Source organism: Muntiacus reevesi, chromosome 4 (genome assembly GCF_963930625.1).
Source record: "Muntiacus reevesi chromosome 4, mMunRee1.1, whole genome shotgun sequence".
NCBI classification, from domain to species: Eukaryota; Metazoa; Chordata; class Mammalia; order Artiodactyla; family Cervidae; genus Muntiacus; species Muntiacus reevesi.
This window is the reverse complement of record NC_089252.1, coordinates 92,527,145-92,551,949: the sequence shown is the minus strand read 5'-3', so window position 1 is coordinate 92,551,949 and position 24,805 is coordinate 92,527,145. Positions and strand designations below refer to the sequence as shown.

Below are 24,805 nucleotides of genomic sequence, written 5' to 3'. Positions count from 1 at the left end.
CACACATTAGGACTATATTTCCCAGCCTCTCCTGCAGTTCATTGTGACCATGTGATGAATTTCAGTCAACAGAATGTGATACAGTCCCTGCAATCTCCACACACAACACTCCAAGCTCTTTTTCTCTCTTATGTGGCTGGAACAGACACAATCCTCAGGTCCTCTTTGAGAGACATGTGTTGAAGAGGCCAGAGTGAAATGATGAAGGAGTCTTAATCTGTGAGTCACCAATTAGAGGCAAACCAGGAACACAATACTGAACCCATACGTGACTAAAAACTCCTTACTATATTAATCTATCAAGAATTGGGCAGTTATAAGTTAGCATTTCCTAACATGCAAACATAGAAAAAACAATCTAAGTAAGTCACAATAGGAAGCAATCAATTGAGGGATTACAACTATTACAGTAATATTTATGAAAAACATTATTTAATATTTAGGTAATGCTTGTTATTATGTGGACTTTTAAATGTAGGACACAAAACTATATGCATAGTGTTTTCCTAAAGTAAAAAACAAACATTCTGTGTCAATTATATTTATGTAAATTTGTGCACAGAAACTAATGTTGTTGACTGAATGAATGCAGAAGAAAAATGGAGAGAAATAAGTTGATATTAAAGCAGGTTCTCTCTGGGTAATGAGACTATAGGAGGTCTTTGTGCTTTTTCATAGTTTCAAAATCAAAATATTCCTTTGATAGAAGAGATTTATCTGTTTATGTTTCAGTTCAGTTCAGTTGCTAAGTCATGTCGACTCTTTGCAACCCCACGCACTGCGGTATACCAAGCTTCCCTGTCCTTCACTATCTCCCGGAGTTTGCTCAACCTCATGTCCATTGAGTCGATGATGCCAGCCAACCATCTAATCCTCTGTTGTCCCCTTCCCCTCCTGCCTTCAATCTTTCCCAGCATCAAGGTCTTTTCCAGCAAGTCAGTTGTTCACATCAGGTGGCCAAAGTACTGGAGCTTCAGCTTCAGCATCAGTCCTTTCAATGAATATTGAGGGTTGATTTCTTTCAGGATTCACTGGTTTGATCTCCTTTGATCTTCCCACTGCCAATGAAGGCAGTGATGTCTCTGCTTTTTAATATGCTATCTAGGTTTATCACAGCTGTTCTTTCAAGTATCAAGTGTCTTTTAATTTCATGACTGCAGTCTCCACTGCAGTGATTTTGTTTATGTTTAAGGTTTCTTTTAAAAGACCAGTATGTCCAGATAGAAGGATAAGAAGGATAAGGATAGATAGATAAGAAGGATAAGGATAGAAGGATAAGAAGCTAGCTTTTATGCCAACATACCCTAGGCAAAGCTATTCTAGATTTACAACCCCCTACAAAGTACCCTCTGGATATTTAGAATTCATAACATACCCTGGGGTGAGTCAAAGACCCCAGGAACAAATTATTCATAGGAAAGACATGCAAAATGAGATAATGCACATAACTTCTTTGTTCATTCACAACGAGGTAGCTTTAAAAAACAAATTAATAAGTAACTCCATTAAAAACACATTGAAAAGACTGAATGAAATTGATGGTCACTGTGGATACACAGTCACTGACACACAGGATCCAGTAACATTTGGAACCAGTTCCTAAAAGAAAGCCTTCCCTTTGGTTTAAATGAGGACATGATACTGCACTTGCAAAATGCTCACCATGATACCAGGAACATGGCAAGAGGCCAAAGGTTAAATCCCACCAATATTATTTTTATTGGTTAAAATGTGAGAAGAATTAATCCTTACCTTATTACATAGACAAAAATCAAGTTGAGGCACTGATTTTCAAAGCTCTGTTCTCATTTGTTTCTCTAAGGAAACTGACAGGAAGCTTCATGTTCACTCCCAATAAACCCTGCCTGCCCACAACCTGTCCTGATCTTACCCTTCACTCCATGGCTCTCCTGCCACTTTTATTTACTGAACAGCACAAAATAACTAGGAAAAGATATTCTAGCAAAGAGGAGTTCTAAGGAGATGACCAGACAAGCCCATTTATATGTACAGTCTCAGGAAAAAGAGAAAAGAACAGTTTATAAAAGTGGGGGATCTCTTCACAAAGTATATTCAGTAGGAAATAATACTAAAGGCTCTACTTTTTTGAATGGGATAAACATAGTCTTAATAAACATAGTCAGGGACAGTTTTTATTATCAATTCAGATGCTCCTTTAGGGAGCATTTCTAAGTAAACATGGGCAAATGAAAATTTTGTGAGCAACAATAATATTTATTGTTGAACATTCACTATGCCTCAGAACCTACCATAAACACCTTCTATCTGGATGACTCACCACCATGATTCCCAGAAAACAGACACTGCTTTAACCTCCAAATGGCCTGTATTTGCCATCACCCTTGCAATTGCATTCCCAACTGCAGATTCAAAATAATGGACAGATGATACAGTGGTAAACAGATTTACTACAGAGCATCCAGTGTTATCCTCACCTGTCATTACAACAGCATAATGACCACCATCTCGACACAAAGGTTGTTTAAGATCTTTGTGCAAGATCCTCAACACATAATCGGATATGACAAAGCAACAAGGAGGCTTATGATGTATTTAATTGCCTACAGGATAAACAGTACATGTCAATCTATAGTCAAGAGACAGCAGTTCCCTTTTTATATAAAATACAATCCCTTAATGGTATAAGTAACTCACCAGGCTTTAGGATGTGATTATATAAAAGGGGGGAAGAGCTTCTTTGGTGGCTCACAGGGCTTCTGCCAGTGTAGGAGACATGGGTTCTGTCTGGGAAGATCCCACACACTGCAGAGCAACCAAGCCCACGCACCACAACTCCGGAGCCCACGCCCTGAAGCCTGTGAGCTGCAGCTGCTGAAGCCCACGTGCCCTGCAGCCTGCACTCCGCAACAAGAGAAGCCACCACAATGAGGAGCCCATGCACAGCAACTGGAGAGAAGCCCCCACTTGCTGCAACTAGAGAAAAAGCCTGCGCAGCAACAAAGACCCAGCATAGCCAAAAACAAAACAAATAAATAAATAAAAGTATTTTTTAAAAAAAGCAGCAACTGTGGAGATTCCAAAAACTAACAAGTGGTGGTCTGAAGTAAGTTTCACCTATTCTTTTATAAACATCTCCTTTAAGACAGGCCTTCAGAGTTGAGAGTTATGTGAGAGATGAATGCCCTCATTTTTAAAGTGAACTGAAAGACAACACAGAAGTTAGTCATGCACACTGTAGGTATTCTGTAATTATTTGCTGACTGTATACATTAAATGCAATCCATACAGGAGCAATTTGTATAATTAATAAGTCTCCTGAGAAAATTACACACAAGGGAAACAAGTCCTTTCTGAAAGCATGATTACAAAAGGTAGCTCATAAAAAATGCTGCAGAATGGAATATTATCCATATATTAAAAATTTAATTCCCTAAACCAAATTTACTCTCTTAATCAGACACAAGTCCATTTTCTGTGCAAGAAAATGAAGGTCTCACTCAATATCTTATCATCATTAATTGTTTCAGAAACAAAAGGTTTGTATTACCCATTTGAAACAAATGTTCAAATTAACAAGATTTCCATCACTCTACAGCAAAAAGTTGTCTTTCCAAAATAGATACAACAAAATGCATCATTAAGAAAATATCTGAAGATTATAGAGTTTCTATAAATTGTCTGAGAACCTGCCACATCTAGTTTTAATTCAATCCTCTAATTTTATTAATATGCATTTCCTATCTTAAAAATGCTGACCCATCTATTAAAATCTCCTCAAGAACAACATCATCAAGTTAGCAAAGAGCAAAAATGTTTGAGGAGGAAATTAAATCTAATCTGCCTGGGTAGAAATCCCATCTTTGTCAATCATTGACTGTTTTTAACCTTTTCTTACCTGTTTAATTGCTTTAGCAAAATAACAAAGCTCTGCTAAAGATAGCAGGCTTTGGCAAATGCATGAATATGACAGACATGAGAAGCATTAAAGAGGACACAGGGGTATCTCAGCAGGGTAAGTAGGAAGAGCTAAGTGGGAGAAAGTGTTCAGAGCAACCAAGAGACGACAAGCTCCATGTGAGACCACCATAAGTGGATGGCAAACAGAAAACCAGCAGTGTGAGTTTAAACACAAAGAGATTTGTGAGCTGATCCACACAGAGATTACAATGGAAATCACAGACATGGCTAATATCAATATTTGTCTTCAAAATATTAATATTTTGTAAAAATAATAATATTTTACAAAATGTCTTTTATTTCAAAACATACCCAAATATCAATAAAGCAGAAAGGTAAGTTAATACATTTCAGTCGCTTACAAACTTTGCAAACTATAATATGAACTCTCTGAACATACAATTAATAAAATACTCCTTATCACAGGTCTCTGATTTGTCTGCGACCTTACCTCATGACAGTACTGAACCACTTAGGATTACATGACTCTGCTGTCACCTATGATGGCAACAGTAATATCTCATAGAGTGCTTATTGCATGTTACACACATTATTTTTCTACATAATTTTTCCCCATTAAAATACTATAATTATAAGGCAGAGGTCCCATTTTCAGAACAATCGGGAACATATACGTGTGATCCAGCTTTAACTTCAAATTTATTTGGTGAATCTCTCAATTGTGCTGTTGATGCTTATCAATTTACACTGATAAGAACATAAACACTATGGAACTTTGCCAGATTCTTCTTGTTTTGCTCTCTCCAAAGTATCTCAGTTATGTGCATACTTCCTTTCATATTCACTATTAACTGCTTTCATTTTTATCAACTAGACTTGGTTCCACCTCCTCCTCCAATACTATAAATTACTGTTCTGATCAAATGCATCTATTAAACAACAAAAATCAGAGCTCTTCCTTCCACCAAAACTATTCACTGAGTAAGAAGAGGATTACTCATTCGTGTAGCAAATGAGATGCTCTGTTAGTTCTCTAAATTCCCTTTTACCTCTAAGCAGATCACAGGGAGGCCTTCCTGCAGCCACCTCATCTAAGGATTATCATGGGTATGCACTGGCCAAGGCACACATACAGCCACATCATTCTCAATTCAGTTTCAATTTCTTTAAAAACCACTCTTCAAGTACCACAATGCCTTTTTTAAAAGGTGATATTCATTTTTGAACTTTAGTTTTCTTTTATTTAAGCTTGCTTCACTGTTCATTTCTTTCCCTCCCTTAGCATGTGAAATCACCTTGTTAATTCCTCCAGAGCAAAAATCCTGTCTGACACAGTATACAAGCCCCAACCACAAAGTGGTGGCTAAATAAATGCTTATAAAACAAATCCATGGTTAAGGAGCCAATTAGTTAACTCCACATCTCTGAAAATCTGAAAGGTAAGTCCTCTTAGCTGTGCTCCACTTAAAGGGGTGGGAGGTAATCAGCTGGCTTCCCGAATTCCCTTAAGAAAGATTCTTCGACCTGGAGTATGGGGAGTCAGCACATTTGAGGAAATGATGGGGGAAATGAAGAGCAAAGACCAACCTGAACTTTACATATCTTGCTCTCATTACCCAATCCCCAAACCACAGGAGTATAAAACAAAAATGACCCTTTCATGTAAAGATGTTGCAATACTAACTTTACTGAGGCTATTACCAGAGTTCACTGGGGCACTCTCAACCAGGTGTAGGTCTAATGTTTTTTCCACCATAAAAACCAGTTTTGATAGTTCTTGAAAATAAAACCAATTTTCGTTTCTTAAAATATAAACTGCTCTCAGTTTCTACATTTAGCATCTGAAAAGTACAAATCCATTCCTTTCTAGAATGCAACTTCAAAGGAGAAAAGGGGCTCACTCATCCTCCACAGCTGCATCCACTGTGCCTAAAACATTTGGGTGACAATAAATATTTGTTGAAAGAAAGAATACATATATATTTCAATTGACATAATAAAGGAGCTGCATTTAAGCACCTGGGGGAACTCTGAAAGGGAGGTAAAACAACAAGTACTAGCTGAAGTACCTCACTGCTTACTCTTAAAAGAGCAAAGAAAATTAAAAAACTGAAATACAGAGCCTGCCTCTGTTTTGTACTCTCAAACTCTGCTACAGCTGCCTGGGCAATGCCAGTGAGCAGATGCTCTATTCTTTATTCTTTAATGGGAAACAACTGCTCTCCAAGGTTGCAAGCAAAGAATGCACAGACACGTCTTCCTAGTGTCCAGGTTTGTACTCTCCAACAGAGTAGCCACAACATGTGTCATTCGAGCACCTGAAATGTGGTCAGTGTGAAATGAGATGTCCTGGGGGGTAATATAAAAACCAGATTTGTGAGCATTAGCAACATTTATTTCTGCTTCATTGGCTATGCCAAAGCCTTTGACTGTGTGGATCACAATAAATGTGGAAAATTTTGAAAGAGATAGGAATACCAGACCACCTGACCTGCCTCTTGAGAAACCTGTATGCAGGCCAGGAAGCAACAGTTAGAACTGCACATGGAACAACAGACTGGTTCCAAATAGGAAAAGGAGCACGTCAAGGCTGTATATTGTCACCATGCCTATTTAACTTACATGCAGAGTACATCATGAGAAACGCTGGGCTGGAGGAAGCACAAGCTGGAATCAAGATTGCTGGGAAAAATACCAATAACCTCACATATGCAGATGACACCACCCTTATGGCAGAAAGTGAAGAGGAACTAAAGAACCTCTTGAGGAAAGTTAAAGAGGAGAGTGAAAAAAAGCTTAAAGCTCAACATTCAGAAAATCAGGGCATCTGGTCCCATTACTTCATGGCAAATAGATGGGGAAACAGTGGAAATAGTGACTAACTTTATTTTGGGGGGCTCCAAAATCACTGCAGATGGTGACTGCAGCCATGAAATTAAAAGACGCTTGCTCCTTTGAAGGAAAGTTATGACCAACCTAGACAGCATATTAAAAAGCAGAGACATTACTTTGTCAACAAAGGTCCATCTAGTCAAGGCTATGGTTTATCCAGTGATCGTGTATGCATGTGAGAGTTGGACTATAAAGAAAGCTGAGTGCGGAAGAATTGATGCTTTTGAACTGTGCTGTTGGAGAAGACTCTTGAGGGTCCCTTGGACTGCAAGGAGATCCAACCAGTCCATCCTAAAGGAGATCAGTCCTGGGTGTTCCTTGGAAGGACTGATGTTGAAGCTGAAACTCCAATACTTTGGCCACCTGATGTGAAGAGCTGACTCATAGGAAAAGACCCTGATGCTGGGAAAGACTGAGGGCAGGAGGAGAAGGGGATTGAGGATGAGATGGTTGGATGGCATCACTGACTCAGTGGACATGGATTTGGGTGGACTCCGGGAGTTGGTGATGGACAGGGAGGTCTGGCGTGCTGCAGTTCTTGGGGTCACAAAGAGTTGGACACGACTGAGCGACTGAACTGAACTGACCTAAGCACAAGAAAAGAATATAAAATGACCCCTTGAAAACTGTTTTATATTAATTACATTTTGAAATGATAGTATATTGGATATACTGGGGTAAACAAAATATATTATTAAAATTTGTTTCATCTATTTATTTTTACCTTTACTAAGGTGACTTAGAAAATTTAACAATATTTGTGTGGCTCACATTTCTAATGGATGGTGGTTATCCAAACTGACAAGAAAGTCTACATGGCACTAAAGGAATGTTCACTGAAAAACAGCAACGTCTGAGTCCTCATTTCTCAATCCATAACTAGGGAAACGAACTAGATTTTCTACCATGTACTAGTGTGCCGTCTCTCTTGTTGTTTAACTGGTTAAGTCGTGTCTGACCATTGTGTAACCCCACAGACTGTAGCCTGCCAGGCTCCTCTGTCCATGAGATCTCCCAGGTGAGAATACTGGAATGAACTGCCATTTCCTATTTCAGGGCATCTTCCCAATCCAGGGACCAAACCTGGAGAGAACTGCCATTTCCTACTCCAGGGCATCTTCCCAATCCAGGAACCAAACCCACTTCTCCTGTGTCTCCTGCACTGGCTGAGTGGATTGTTTACCACTCAGACACCAGGGAAGCTCCATGCAGTCTCCCTTAAAGGCTCCCTTAAAGGCTCTAAATAGCCTTGGGAGGTAAACATACTAGCCTTGATTTACAGACAAACAAAATGAGGCCCAGAAAAGAAAAGGTCTTATGCAAAGATACAGAGCTGATAAATCAAAGGGCAAAACACTGAACCAAAGTCAGCAGGATTTCAAAATGCACACTCTTCCCTTTCTCTCCTCCAGTCACTAAGAGGGAACTTTCTCCTTGTTCTCAGAGGCTTAAAGAAGGATGCCAACTGTCTTTCCTGACTCATCGTGCAACAGGCTTCTCTTTGACACTTTATCCCCTTCAACCAATTTTCTCACAGCCACTAAACCACAGATAAGAGAACTAGGTGAAATGGTGGCTGAGAAACATGGAAAAATTACTATAGAGTGGTACCACATATGCTTCCGTCTCATGTAGAAGAATAAAGCTTTCTTAATTGGGCATTTTGCCCTTACAGCTCAAAGTTCTCCACTGTACCTGTCACTGTTACTATAACCTGCAACTGAGAAATTTAACTAGTGGGAAACCACTACCTGTGAATTCACTAATTTGGCCAAGTATATTTCACCCATTATGAATTAGCTTACTTAGTCTCTTAGCAGCCTCGAGAGCTTCATTGGCAGTGTCTGCAACAAAGAATCTTTGAACTTTCACTCCGTTGTCAGACATTAATTTCTTACTCTGGTATTCCTGCAGGTTCAGCCATCTTCTGGAGGTTAATTGAACCACCTAGAGAAATTGGGGAAGAGAGATAAGACGACTTAAAACAGAAAGAAAAGTAACAGTCAACAGGTAGGGCCAGTCTTATAGGTACCCTCAAACATCAATTAGGAACAGAAATCTTAGAGGCAAAATATACACATATATAATGAATTCCCCATGCTTAATTGTTTTTCTAAGCAAAACTGTTAAGGACAACTGCACATACACCCAAATGAATAAGGTCTAAATTTAGTTAATAGGGGGGCTTCAGTCGTAGCTCAGTCAAGGCCAATTTCCTAATTTTGATATTGGAGTTAAACTATGTAAGATGTCAACACCAGGGGACCCTAGGTGATGAGGACATGGGACTGCTGCACTAGTTGGCAGCTCCCTGTGAGTCTGCAAGGATGTCAATAAAAAATTACTTTTAAAACTGTTAAGGACTCTGTTGTGCAGCATATGATTTCCCCTGTCTCCACTCCAAACAAATAAAGTTCACAGCATTATTTAAATAACTGTATATACATCATTAAACATTAACGTAACTCAGGAAATTTGTTTTAACTCTTTGAAGTCAATGGGCCACAGACTAATCCATTTCTTTATTGTGGTTTTTAATGGATTCCATTACATGTTTAATGAGATTATCTCCAACTCACCAAAGCTGAGTATAGTAACCTGAAATACTCACCATTAATTAAGTTACTAATTCCTAAAAACTGCAATTTGTATATTAAAGTAACTGCTTAAGAATCATGTGAAAGTGGTCTTCCATTACGCATTGATCAGTAAGCTTTCATTTGTACTGAAAGAAAATGATCAAAGGATAGCATGACATGAAAAAACTCTTCTCATTCTATCCTATAAGATCAATAACATTATCTATTAAATTCATGAAAGTGAAGTGAAAGTTGAAGTCACTCAGTCATGTCTGACTCTTTGCAACCCCATGGGCTATACAATCCTTGGAATTTTCCAGGCCAGAATCCTGGAGTGGGTAGCCTTTTCCTTCTCCAAGGGATCTTCCCAAACCAGAGAAAGAACCCAGGTCTCCGACATTGCAGGCAGATTCTTTACCAGCTGAGCCACAAGGGAAACCCAAGAACACTGGCATGGGTAGCCTATTCCTTCTCCAGTGGATCTTCCCAATCCAGGAATTAAACCAGGGTCTCCCACATTGCAGGCGGATTCTTTACCAACTGAGCTATCAGGGAAGCCCATTAAATTCATAAGCCTTGTTTTTTAAAAGAAAAGAAAAAATAAACATACTTAGTTTCATTTCTATCCATGGGCTATGATACAAAGGAACCACTGCTCACAGGAGGTAAGATAACAATGCCATTAATACACAAACCAACCAAAAAATCAATCACACAATTGGATCACAAGACTGGTCGTGGAAGATCACCTGACACACTTCCTAAAAACTTCAGGCAAGGGCCTTGGTGAGTGACTGAGTAATATCACACGGACCATAAACTGAGGTCCACAGGGCTTTACCACGTGGAGCTATGAGCTTCCAAGACCTCTAATGTGTCCTTAAAACGGCATGTTCTTCTGGCACCTCCAAGCTACAGTGCACTCATGAAGCTCTTCTGGGCGGGAGGCATCCCGAAACGGCTCCAGAACCTCACTGCAAGGCTGGTTCTGCTCAGCGGCAGAGTGTCTTCAGCTTCTTTGCATCTGTGTGAGGCACCTGATGGTGCTTGGCATACAGAAGAAACTGCAAAGCTACCAGTAAGAGAGCCAAATGAATAAATTCTGCCTCTTGTCTTTTTGTGCCCTGATACAGATAATTTTCATTTCCAGAAACTGACTTGCTCTAAAAAAAGTAAAACTCCTTCAGATCTAAAATAAGCATAACATAATTTATACACACTTGTAAAAAAATTCACATTTCAACATGATCAAGCCTCAAGCTGTCTCTTTGTTCCAACCTTATAAATATTGGTAATGATGTTATTAAAACTGAAGTTGCCTGCACTTCTTCTTTAGAAACAGAAAATGCTAACATAAAAGTAAACTACTATCACATTTACTGTATATAATTTGTTAATTACCTATAATTTGTTAATCTTACTTCTGAATTTTTAAATTTTGATGAAACATTAGTAATTTGAAAAACACAATTCAAAAATTAATGTACTTGTTGACTTAGCAGTCTTAACAGTACCTCATGTAACATGACAAAAAACAAAAAAACATTCAAGCTTAAGGCATTTAGTAAAAGTCCCCTAAAGAGAGAAACGACTGAACATTAGTAATGTGCCATATTCTGGGACCACTTTTAAAAGGCAAATTAGGGAAGGGTCAATACATTAAGTCTAAGTTGACATACCAATTTAAAGCCATTAACAAAAGAAAAAAAAAAAATACTGTTTGAAAAGAACGTTTGAGAAAGACTAAAAACAGCCATAGTGTGGTTGTGGTCAATTTCTTTTCATCAGAACATTCGCTGTATTAATTTTAGATATGTTAAAGAAATCTGCTGCAAACTAATTGCAATTGATCCAGAGACAAGCTTCATAGACATATAATACATATTGACTGTTTCTGCACTGACTCAAAATGAAAAGCTCCTTGGCTCTTAAATTGAAAACCAACACAGTGAACATAGTTCTTAAGCCACTGCTGATATTCAAGCCATCACTTCACAAACTGATCATCTTACAGAATAATGACCTGTATCTGTCAGCTCTAAACTAGGGCCCCTGTCTTGCTCTAAAACTTCATTAACTCAACTTCATTAAGAATCTGTGATATGTCTAGAGACAAATAAGTTAAGTCTACTTTAGCATTTTCATGAGAAGAAAAAAGAAGAGAAACTTTCTAAGTAGAAGGATGTTGTAAAGAATGCTGGAAATGTAATCAACTGTTAAATAATAACAATAATAATGATAGTGGTTCTACCTATTATTGACTGAGCATGTTCTATGGGTTAGGCATTATAAGTATTCATATTATCTAATGGCCAAAAAATCATGAAAAGTCAAGTATTACTATCTATCTCTGTAGTTACCATTAATGCTAACTAACAAATATTCCAAACTGTCCTCCTACCAGGCACTTCCTTGCTTTAGCTGAAGTTAGGTGAGGCCATGTAACTAGTTCCAGGTGATAAGGCATGAGAACATATGGTACATGACACATTAGGTCCAGCATCTGATTGTCAACCCTTCTACCCATCCAGGTTCTCTCTCATGACCTGGAGATTGTCAGTATTCAAGATGGTAGTTCATCTATGAGCTAGGGGTTAGAGAAAGGACTGACCATCCCCAGGTGGATCACAATCAACGTGCAGTGAAAAATAAACCTTTGTGGACTTTTAGCCATTGACATTTAGTTATTTGCTGTTGCTGCAGAATTTAGCCCATCTATAGCACCTAACTTTTCCTAATAAAAACCATCTTACCAGTTAGGAAACCCAGGCTGCAGGGTTGACCACTGCCCCAATATGATTATAACACAGATGACTATAACACAGCAAAGCTCCTCTGATCAACAGCACTGACTGACCATATAATACTGTTGATGCCCTGTGACTATATTCTGGCCCCACATTCCCAGAAGTCTCTTCGTAATAAAGACTGAGACTGGTATGAGCAGGATCATATTCCTGTCTTCAAAAAGCCAAAAATCTACCAGAAATAAGATCCTCGTGAAATGCTGGCACAGTGCATGTAAGGAAAAATGTAGCTGCTCCAGGTTTTGGGAATACGGGAAGAGAAGGCATGAGTGGATGCTGACCTAAGACTCTAAAACGGTGTAAGTAGTTATTCTGTCTCCTAACAGGAATGTCCTGTTAAAACCCTATACTATTATCTTCACTGAAGAAGTCAAGAATCTCCCAGGGAATCGATGAACTCTGGAATGTAACAGAAGAGAGTTTAAAGATCATGGGACCCCATGCCTTTTAGTTGTTTCTGCCTGCTTGCCTTCACATTTGCCTGCTGGCCTTTGAATCACTTCCTGTGCTCTTTGCAACTGTGTCTGTGTGCGCACTCAGTCGTGTCCAACTCTCTGCAACCCCATGGACTGCAGCCCAATAGTCTCCTTTGTCCATGAAATTTAAAAGGCAAGAACGCTAGACTGGGTTGCCATTTCTTTCTCCAGTGGATCTTTCCAACCGAGGGATGGAACCTGTGTCTCCTGCATTGGCAAGGTGGATTCCTCAACCGCTGAGCCACTAGAGAAGCCACTAGAGTCAGCCTCCTCATTTTGTATTCAAAAACTTGAGACCTAAAGATAGGAAGTAATGTGCCCAGAGACCCTACTGTGAAAGGGACTAACTTCAGTGTTCTTTCCTTCTTTCATACAGATTTTGGCAACGTGACCACATCAGGGACAGCATCATATTCTCAAAACAGCTGGAGTGGGTGGGCACCTGGGTTTGCTTTCCTTCCAGATTTCTGTTGCTCCCTTCCCTTCCACATTTCTTTGACAAAGCAAGTATTTCTAAGCTTGGAGGGGAAAGGGAAAATACAACTTAAAAGAAAAACACCACATAAAGATTTAAGGGCCTATGGGAATAAGGGAGCAGAGGCAGAAGAAAAAGAATGAAAAATGAGGGAAAGGACAAAGAGAACCAAGAGATAAAAAGACAATGACTAAGCAGGCAAAAATTCATGAGAAAACTCAAAGCACATAATTAGACAGCTACACAGAAGAAGAAAAAAATGACACGACAAAGAAAGCATCCTTCCCCGTGGTTTTAAAATTAGAGGTGTAGAGACTACTGAAATAACACCAAGGGAGAAAAAAAAAAAAAAACAATAAAGGGGGTATAGAAAGAAATGTCACTGAGCTAGGTGCCCCCATCCTCAAAGAGAGAACACACGAGCCACATCTGCCCACCGGCTCTCCACACGCCCTGTCTTTCTTCAGCCTGATCATCCACAGTCCTGCTTCACTCAGGAAGGCAGCACAACAGAGAGTGAGAAAAAGCCAAAAACTCACTACTAGCCAAGAAAATAGAATTTACAACAAAAATGAGAAGTCATTTTGCCAAAAGTAACAAAGATGCCATTTGATAGGGGAAAACAATGAAGGTCTGATAATGTCATTGGTGATCAAACACCAGAGGAACCAACTCCAAAAACAATGCTGACAGCACTGATGGCAGTAACCAAAACACCCACAATCTCTGAACTGGGAAGTCTACTTCTTGAGTGTTTAAACTAGCAGAATACTCACATGTGTACCTGAGATACATACAAGGCTCTTCTATGTAGCGGTGTACATAATAAAGAGTTTAGTTGAAAGTGATCTAAATGCTCATCCAATAGGAGACTAGTTGATTAAACCACAATATATTCAAGCTATATTAAGCACTGAAAACTCCTGTGGCAACACACGACCACCAGTGTCCACGTGCTCCCTCCATTCTCAGCTCTCTTACAGCTACTGTGCCAAAACTCTGCAGCACCACGTGCAACCCTTCAGTGCCCTTTTCTGGTGGCTACAAGACTTGGCAGCCGCATGTGGAGACAGCGGAATCCGAGGGTTGAAAGAGCATGGATCACTGAGTTGCTACATGGAGGACCCTTGCCTCAGAGTCACACATTTGCATGAACAAGAAATAAACCTTTGATGTGGTGACCACCGAGATCTCGAGAATAACTTTCTCACTGACCAGTCTAGCCTCATAAGTATGGAGGCCTAACACTGTTTTCCAACACACGTTGGAAGAAAATGGCAAAGTAGAATAACATATATATTTCAGACACACGTGTGCACACACAAAGAAGTATTTTGTATCTTTCAAGGATAAACATGTGAGTAAGTAGGTATGTAAGAAAAGGGCCAGAAGAAGTTCACCAAACTTGAAATGCCAGTGAATCTGAGGGGGGCAGACCAGGAACATGGTGATCAAAGAAAGATTTAACCTAATCTATAACTTAAAACAAACAAAATATTTATTATTCGTGGAATGAAAATCAATTTACTCAAAAACACTGAGAGGAAGTCATTAAGCCTAGGCTTTAACCCAAATGCATAACCTCAAGTCTATTAACTTGCCTAGACAATGAAGGGTTTGCTCACTTACTTAAATGTAATGAGGTTTCTTCAAGTGAGGTGTGAAACTGAGGTGGGAGAGCAAAGGCTTGCTTTCTCTGTGACACAGAACTACCACCTCTAACACGAACTCCTGCTATTAGGCAGGAAGAGGCTCTTAAACCTCATTTTGAGCTCTCACAAGCATTGACAAGAGTAGAATACAAACACGAAATTAGCTGTAAACGTGAAAGAAAATACATTTCCCTCTCATTACAGGCAAGGAAAGCAGATGCTCGGTGGGCTATGGCAGGCCAAGAGTTAGTATCGTTTGCTATATTTTTGTTTTTGCCATTGTTATTCTGTATGCAAATTAGGACCCATAAATACCTTAGTCACGTTACCTAGCAAATACTAGGCTTCAAATAAACATGTTGGTGCAAATGAAAAGACAGATATAACTTGATGTGTCTCAGTATGAGTACCATAAAGAAAAAGTCTGCTTGCTTAAAACAGACTCTGATGAAGCAGCAACTTCACTGATGCCCTGGAAAAGAGATTAAGTGGAATCCTGTTTATAACATAATATAATCATAACATAATCATAACAATAATAATAATAGCGCTTTTCTATTTAGCCCTTTCTGTGATAATGCCAGCAGGTCAACTCCTGCTTCACAAAGAAAACATGCTAAAGAAACAGATAAAGAAGAGCAGCATCATGATTTGAAGCCTAAGCCAATGGGAAGGAAATAATAATGTCGCAAGAAAGAGCAGGAAAGTGGGTACCAACACTGTTATATTTACTGTGTGTTCAAGCTAAAGTGTGGGGCCTTTGTGTGGGTAACCTTTGAAAATATAGCATCCTTTCTGTCCAGAACTGGCCACGTGCCATTCATGTTATTCCCATTTTGCACACTGTAAGGAAGTTAATTAACCAGTTAATGAGTCCCCTATGGCTGAGTCCCTAAACTCTAACAGGGGTACAGAGGAAAGCCACCCTCTATGGATGAGAGAAATGGCAGTTGAAATGAGGTTCCTCATTTACAAGGGAGAAAATGAACAGGCCCAAGGTGGCTGTAGGGACTAAATACAAATCAATTAGAACAATGTCCAGTCTATCATAAGCACCAAAAAGAGGTTAGCTATGATTATTTAATGTAGCAAAACAAATCAGGAGAACAGGGTGACAAGGAGACAGTGGGGACTCATTAGAATAAAAACAATAGGTGATCATGTAAACAATAAGATGAGGAACGTATGTGCCTGAAGGAGGGTCCTGGAGCAACAATACCCCATTGCTTCTGGGGGAGGAGGAGATTACCAGTTAGAGGGGAATGGACATCAGGTGGGCTCTTTAGTTATCACGGAAACCAGAGAGGGGCATGCTCCTTACTACCCCTTTGATAAGAACAATCAGTAGCTGGGACATGGGGCAAGTTCACAGGAAGGTCAGTGGAGTGAGTAGGATGTAAGTGAAGCAGGCACTGGTCAGACAGTGGATGGACAGAAAGCAAGAGAACAGCCATCTTGAGTGGCCTGGCCATACAGTGATCAAGAGAAGTAATAGTTGAATTCTTCTTTACAATAAACTATTAGATGAGGATCAGACTAGGAGCCTGAGGCTATTCACGCCTCACTTACAATGCATCTCTGATAGTACATCTTCTCTAAGGCCCACAGTAAGGGGGGCAGCAACTGTTACAAAAATAAAATAATCTGTCCTACCAGGAAAGAACTGAAAGCTGCCCTTTCAGACTCTCCAGACACTGGATCATAGCCGGTTGCTATTTAGATTTAATTCTTCTTTGAGTACCTCCGCAAAGTCTTCTATTTTAAGACTACACCAAATACTAGCTGGCAATTGTTAAGTGCCACGAAGCTGCAGAAACTGTATTAGTTACTAGAAAAGTACTTTGTCAATTAATTCTCAAAACCACTCTACAAGGAAACAAACTAGCACAAGCCCATTTTATACATGAGCAAGTAAAGGCTCAGGAAAGCTAAGTGGTTACAGGCAGAGCCGCATTCCAGTCCAGGACTGTGTGTGCCAGACTCCAGAGTTTGTGCTCTTCAGTAAGGCAGAAATCCTGAATGGCCTCTTAGCCCACAAAAGTGGGTCCTGGGCAGTGAAATAAACTGGGGCAAGGGGATAAGTGGGAGGTTCTGTTTTGTGGATTTCACTGTAGGACAGTACTGAGCTGAACCGGAAAGGAGGTTCAAGGGAAAAATGAGAAGCTCTGAATAAGAGAGGTTCCAGAATGGATTTCACTAAGTCAAAAGAATTAAGATGCTCAAAGATACTGCTTCATTCTTTTTATCCTAGGTTCAGCAGAAAAGCAGCACTTTTTTTAAGGAGCAAAGAAATGTAGAACTCTTTGTAGTAAGGACAGATGCCCAAAGGAGGCTTCACTCCATAACTCCAGACTGCTGCTCTGCCAGCAGCAAGAAAGAAAGGGAAAGAAAAAATACAACCTCCAAAAACATTAGCATATTAACACAACAGCAGAAACAAATGTATAAAAGGCTCTAAAAATTCTGAGAAACAGTGTTTCAAAGTGCCTGCCTGTTCCCTGGTGAAGAGTATGCCAGCTTGATTATGTTTTGAAGGAAAATCACCTTAAGTTTACACTGTGAACAGAAGTGGGCAAGATTTATTTATATAGAGAAAGAAAACAAATTAGGTAACATAAATATATGCGTGCATTTTAACTACCACCAAAGAATTAGGCAGAAGCTATACCTTGTTCATTCAATCAACAATTTTCCACTGGACTTTATAATGTGGCGGCCACTATGCTTGGCAACCAAGATCAACAGTACAGGCATGTTTTTTGCGATCACAGAGTTTGCATCCTAAGAGAGGAAGCAAGGAAGACAGACATGAGCACATAAATGAAAAGTATAATTACAAAGAAGCTTGTGAAGGAAATAAAATATGCATAATGAATGATGGAGGCCAACTGCAGATTGAGCAGTCACCTCTGAGGAAATGTCATCCAGGCAAAAAGCTAAAGTCAGAAAACAGGGAGACGTGTGAAGTAACCACAAGAACTCAAGCAGACTCATCTGCCATAAAGGCTCCGTGTGACCAGAGCGAGGGGGATCCTCAAAGGGTTGCGGGTGGGACGGTGAGCAGGGACCAGGCCACGCAAGTGCTTTGAAGCTACAGAGAGGAGTTGAGGTTTTATTCACTCACAGTGAGGATGAGAAGATCAAACTCACATTTTAGAAAAGTCACTGTGTCTTCTGTTTAACAGAATGAAACCAATTAAAAGAGCAATATTAAACCAGAATAGAGCCTGCAACCTTTTTCTGTAAATAGCCAAATAGTAAATATTATAGGCTTTGAGGCTACATAGTCTCAGTTGCAACTATTTAACTCTGCTTTTGTAGCACAAGCACGCTTAGTTAATACATAAATAAATGGGCAGGACTGTGTTCCAATAAATCTTTATTTACAAAAACAATGTGGCTAGTAGGCCACAGTTTGTAGACTCCTCAACTAGACCACAGAGAAGGTGGTGGAGATGGAAACAGAAACAGACGGCAGAATTTGGTAATTAAGCAAAGCTTCCTCATGGATTAGATGCGGGGAATAAAGTAAAAAGAAATCTAGTATTATACACACACATGCACCCAACACACACACACTTTACAAGGTTCATCATTAAGCCTGGTGAGTTTTATGTACCTGCTAGTCATAAAAAAGCATTTCTTTAGAAACAGTCTTAAGTTTGAACTTTTTGATCCAAACTGGCCTTTGCATTACACTTAATTATTGACACTTCTGTACATTATTTCACAACATCAGAGCTGCTGGGTCTTTGATCTTATAACCTTCTTCCATTATTTAATATAGATCCCAGTGGGCAACAAGCAAACGGCCCTCCTATAGCACTCTCCTGCTACAGTGGCCCATCTGCAGCTTCTCTCCAAGGAGAAAACAGAAGCCCTCCCTTGATTAAAGAGATAGCAAGCAGAAATAGTAAAAAAAAAAGATTAATAAATAAATAAAGAAGAAATAAAACCTAAGGATTAATAAAATGTGGCATATCCAATGGAATTTCTTAAAATGTTTCAAATGAATAAGCCAGCTCTTGAAATAGATCAACACAAATTTTCAAAGCAAAACAGAGAGGAAAAGAAAGCAAGTGACAGACAAGAGGGGGACATATAAGAGTATGCATACTTAAACTGGAAAAACAATAATATTAAACAATCATATGGAGATAAATAAAGGGGTTCAGAGCATGCTACCCCAAAATATGCCATTCAGGCACAAGGATTATTCTGAGCTAAAAGTAAACAAAAAGAAACAGACACAAGAAAAACTCTGCTCCCAACTTCCTCTCTCTCCCCCTGTCCTAGACACACACATGCACAAACAAGGAAGGACAGGATGATCCTTCTTTCAACTTTTTTTAATTTTATATGAAGTACAGCCAACTAACAATGTTGTGATAGTTTCAGGGGAACAGCAAAGGGAGACAGCAAAAGTCTTCCATATACTTGTATCCATACTCCCCCAAACTCCCCTCCCAAGAGTACGATGATTCTTAATCACGGGAGATAAATCTCACCACAGAAACAGCATCAGAGGGATCAACTTAAGGAACCTACTAACTAGTCCTTACCTTCCATCAGTATCCCCCACCTATTTAACCTCCCACAATTTGCTCCCCCTAGAAGTCCTTTTCCTTCATCCTATCACTCCCCTACAAATTTATTGTTCTGTTAAGATGCCATAAAAGCCTGAGTTCTGATCACCCTTTTAAGTTACTCATCACTGAGGGCTGCCATATGTGTGCACACTGCACCTGTTAATAAAACTCTGTTTTTCTCTTTTTTTCCTCAGCCTAATTTGAAGGAACCCACACAATGAACCTAAGATGGGTAGAGGGAAAGTTTTTCCCTCTGCAACAATGTGAGTTAACATATCAAATCAGTTTAAAAAATGACATGCCAAGTTTAGAACAGTGACTAGGTCAGTCAGAGAGAGACATGAGTTTGGAAAAGGGACACCAAGAGACTTCAACAGTATCAAGTACACTTTATGATCTTTATTTAAACATTGCATGCGTATGTGCTCAATTGTGTCCAACTCTTTGCGACACCATGGACTGTGGCCCTCCAGGTTCCTCTGTACGCAAAAATTTTCCTGGCAAGAATACTGGAGTGGGTTGCCACTTCCTTCTCCAGAGGATCTTCCTGACCCAGGGATCAAACCTGTGTCTCCTGCCTTCGCAGGCAGACTCTTTACTTCAGTGCCACCTGGGAAGCCCATTTAAACATTATCTGAGCAAATATAAAAAGAAAGCAGCATTTGAAACTTCTTCATATTGGACACACATATGACTTGATAGTAATCTCACCATCACCCATTTTTAAAATAGTTATGTACTTAACACAATAAATTTAATAACTATGCCTAATTCCATGAATTAAGATGGATTTATTAATCAATAAAATACAAGAGAGCAAGCCAAAAATAATCTTCATCAGGAGAAGTAAAAAGTCAGATCTAAAAGAAATCTGGGATCACGCTGTGCCAATAGGTTGCACTGTACCTGAGTAACTGAGCTCTGGAGGACTTCCGACCCCTGCTGCCAAGCTGTCACAGCCTTATCAAGCCAGCGTGAGGCATCCGCTGCGTGCTCAGGCCCTTCCAGCACACCAGCACTACAGCTGTGCAGAGCAGGTGAGCTCAGGAAGCAGGGAGGATGCAGCTTTTCATCCATGAACTGACACAGGGCTGTGCAAAGTGGCTTGCTTTTATGTCAGGTTCACGTTCATAAAACTTGTGTCTCTGCTCACTTCTAGAGCATGAGTGAGCAACTCTACAAGTAATTTCCTGAAAATCAGGTTACTGTTTCACCTCATAAAAAGTGTGTGTGTTTGTGTGTGTGTGAGAGAGAGAAAGAGAGATACTTCACTCATGCAAGTGAGTCTCTGTGGTAGTCTCTGTGGCTTTGGGGTTCCAAGAATAGTCTTCATGCAAAGTGCTCACTGGAAAACAAATTTAGAACAGTGGAATAATATAACAGCCAGTGCTCAACTTTGTATTCTGGGGCCATTAATTGCTCACCAATCCCAGCCACTTTATGCATTTACACATGCCACCAGAGGAGATTACATGTAATACTCAGAGAAGAGAAAATGCTAGATACTTTTCTTCAGCAACCTTGCCCAAAGGTGTGAGAAGTCTGCTTTCAAGAACTTCACCTCAAATGAGCTTGTGACACTGAGTATGTAAAGCAGAGATATTAGTGAAGCAGAACACCAAACCTTCCAGGGTTGCTGGGAGGATATAAACACAGAAGGTCTATGAAGGTGTTTTGTTACATGTGTTCAGCATGGCCATTACCATGAGTCACATGCGTCAACTCAGTGCATCCGATTCAGCTCCCCAATAGAGCCCTGCCACCTACCCCACTCCATTCCCTTCATTTCCCAATTTGTCAGCTCTCCTTAAATTACTCCCTGAAGTCCCTTCCAATAAATTCAGTTGAAAGCTTGCAAGGGGCCAACTTTATTTCAATCAGCCCACTTGTGCTCCTTCTAACAATCTAATAGCACTTAACAGTTTAGGATACATTTGAGTTTAATGGGATTTACCTGATAGAAAGAGACTTCTCATGGCTTCTTTATGGCAGCAGCTTTGAGTGGCCTAGCTAACTCAATCTCACAGGATCACCCGTCACCCTGGCACACTGAAGAAATGACTCGGAGAGTAGTAAATGATCGATCTTTGCTGGGGAAATTCCTGAGACCATCTGACATTTTGAAGGTTTGCTGTACAGAATGATAATTGGTGTCTGCAAGGTTCCAAGTGCATTATTTGTGTTTAGAAGGAGACTTCATTCTTGTTGATGAATGAAATACTACTACTCTGGGGAGTGAGATCTTAGAATTGTCTATTAAGAAAGTTATCAACATATAGAGTGTCCCTTTCTTCATGTTTCCACTGTCAGAATTCCTACTTAGAGGAGAAATTACAGTCTCAAGTGTTAAATCTGACGGCCCAATATCCCATAGAAAGGTCCTACTTAGAAAAATAGACACCAGACCTTTTGATTTATATTAGTCATCTCTTCTCTTGCAATAATCTGAGTTTCTTTAGTCAGAGTTGGAAAGGCAGAGATTGCTAAATTTTACATATATCTGTATAAATAACCCATAGGAGTGAATCTTCAAGGCAAGTTTTCAGAAAATTAGATAACATGAAAATGAAACTTCAAAATAATTCCTGAAAAGAGAATTTATCCCACAGCATAGGATAGATACATGACATTCACTTTGTTCCAGGAAACTTTTGAAAGAAATACTGTCATTCATTTGAAAAGTATGTTGTGATGACAGAAAAACCTGAAAAGCACACACAGACGAAAGGACCTGCAAAATAGACAATGTGACACTCAATATCTGAGCAGCAAAGAAAATAATATTCTAATCATTTTATATCCTCCTAAAATTGAAAGATTCAAAAGAACCTAAGAAATCTCAAGAAAGTTTAATTCTAATTATTTTTCTTTCAAGAACCTAGAGTGAAATGTTATACAATATTACTACAAATAAAACACCTGGTCCAAACTAAGTTAACAGAGAAAATGAGAAATAAAACTACAAAATATGATGTACTGTTTGGTAATGTTGTGATAAAGGATTCAGGAGTTGACAGTGAGAAATGGGCTTAAAAGGGTGAAGCTGAAGATCTGGTGGTCCATCTTTGCCCTATCGTTCATTGGTAGATGACCTTTTACCTTCTTTACTTAAGTTAAATGAAATTATCAACCATTACAACCTTACAGGGCTGTAGAAAAAAAAAAAAAGAATGTCTATGATGTTTTTCAATCTGATCTGGGATCAAGAAACAACACAGAAAGGCAAGAAATGAGAAGATGGTGCTCCATTACTTTCCATGTGGCCGGATTCAGCCAGCATCCAATGGCTATCCCAAGATAAACAGCCTACATAACTCACCTTGGGATTTCGCTGGTGGTCCAATGGCTAAGACTTCGAGCTCCCAATGCAGGAGGCCCAGGTTCAATCCTTGGTCTCAGAAGTAGATCCTATATACTGCAACTAAGACCCAGTACATCCCAATAAATAAATATCAAAAAAAGATAATAATAACTACTTTCCCCTGTTGGCTGCCAAGCTCTTTTCTGGAGGACTTCCTCCTTTGTCTCTAGTGGAGGACACTCCCCTCAGATCTGTAGATATCTGTGATTTCCACAGATCCTGCCATCTTTGAGGCACCTGACCTTCCCAAGGCAGAGGAAACACCCAAAGGAAATACTGCCAAAATGATGGCTGGAGAAGTGACCTGCCACCTTGAGACCAAGTCCCCTCCCAAAAGCAATCTGACTAGTAAGCATCACATACTCTACAAGGTTAGAATAAAAGCTAAGCAGAGTAGGGACACAGAAAGGAAGAACACAAGATTGGGCCAAAATGTCTAAACAAAACAGTCATAGCAGCACTGGAGAAAATAATAGTGAAGAAGGGAGCACACTTGGTAGACCAGAAGTTGAGAAAAATCCCAGAAGAATGTCAGGCAAATAGGAACTAGACTGAAATAGAATCCCACATCTAAAACAACTAGGACAGGAATTGTACCAGAAGTGAAAGTAACTGATTATACTTTAAACTTGAAGGCTGGCACACAGGGAGCTAAGGAAGGGCCAAGGCAACCATTAGGGTAACTTAACTGATGTCAGGCAGCACCAGACATGTGAAACAAAAAGTGGTGTTTTGGGGCACCTGGGCCCAAGGGCTGACACAGTGAGCCAGGTGCCCCCTGACATCTTGGGACAAGACTGGTTACTGACACCTTCCAAGGGACCACATGCTTGGCCCCTCCCTCACAGTCACTGACAGCAGGATGCTGTGAGAACAGAGTCACTAATAAACAGGGGAAGCCCACCAACATCATGAAAGAGAAACAAAGAAAAGAACTAATATCTGAGACAAAAAAGCTCATGTAGAACAAAGCACAAAACTGTGCCTTAAAAAATATAACACATCAGACACGTCACAGAATAATGTAGCAATTAAAAAATTTATCTAAAGATCTTGAAAATTTTTAATTGATCAGTGGAAAAAAACAGGCAAGAAGAGATCCGTTCAAAGTAAAGGAAGGCGAGGGTGGAATGTTTCGAGAGAACAGCATCAAAACATGTATATTATCTAGGGTGAAACAGATCACCAGCCCAGGCTGGATGCATGAGACAAGTGCTCGGGCCTGGTGCACTGGGAAGACCCAGAGGGATCGGGTGGAGAGGGAGGTGGGAGGGGGGATCGGGATAGGGAATACTTGTAACTCCATGGCTGATTCATGTCAATGTATGACAAGACCCACTACAATACTGTAAAGTAATTAGCTTCCAACTAATAAAAATAAATTAAAAAAAAAGAAAGTAAAGGAAATATTTTCAGAAGATAAATTAGTGAACTAGAAACTGGAGGAGAGAAGTTCATGGTCAAATATCTACCAAATATACCATTTTACTTCATTACGTACAAATTCTCAACACACATTATCTTATTAAAGGTTCTGAGAAGTCCAATCATTTAAAAAATATGCATATTTAGATATATTTCACAGTTTTCTCCAAACCAATTTTCACTTGACATTTGCTTTAGATCCCATGGAACTAGTTATTCCCTTACGAAATACCATAGATTGCAAACAACTTCAAGTACACAACTAACCATAATATCAGATGAAAGGAAACAGGAATTGTTTACCTTTGTGTGAAAGTACATATTTGTTTTCTCGGGTATTTCCACTTATCTTATTGTTCTGCACAACCTCTTTGGGATTCAATGCAGAACGAGGGCCCACACTTCAGCCTTATCACTATGTGCCAGTTATTAACCTATTTTTCATCAGTTCTGAAACCTCCCACCTAGAGGCCCACCACTCTGCTAACTGAAACCCTGCAAATCACCTTCTCCTTTGCCAGCCGGCTTCCTGTTACGTTCTGCCAATACATGGCACCATTGCAAGACTAGAAGACTGGAGGATGGAGAAAGTATCTGCTCCTTTCAGTGTATGATATTCCCTCATGAGAGCTCCGAGCCACAGCTCTTA

General features: G+C 39.7%; 1 protein-coding gene across 1 annotated transcript in view; it reads right to left on the bottom strand.

Moving 5' to 3' along the window:
- The window catches only part of SUCLG2 (succinate-CoA ligase GDP-forming subunit beta), a 264,516-nt gene that overhangs the window by 195,773 nt on the left and 43,938 nt on the right, over nucleotides 1–24,805 (bottom strand). The window contains exon 2 of the mRNA XM_065933317.1: nucleotides 8,598–8,739. Within this exon, the coding sequence (XP_065789389.1) occupies nucleotides 8,598–8,739 (142 nt within the window). The remainder of the gene's footprint in view (nucleotides 1–8,597; nucleotides 8,740–24,805) is intronic.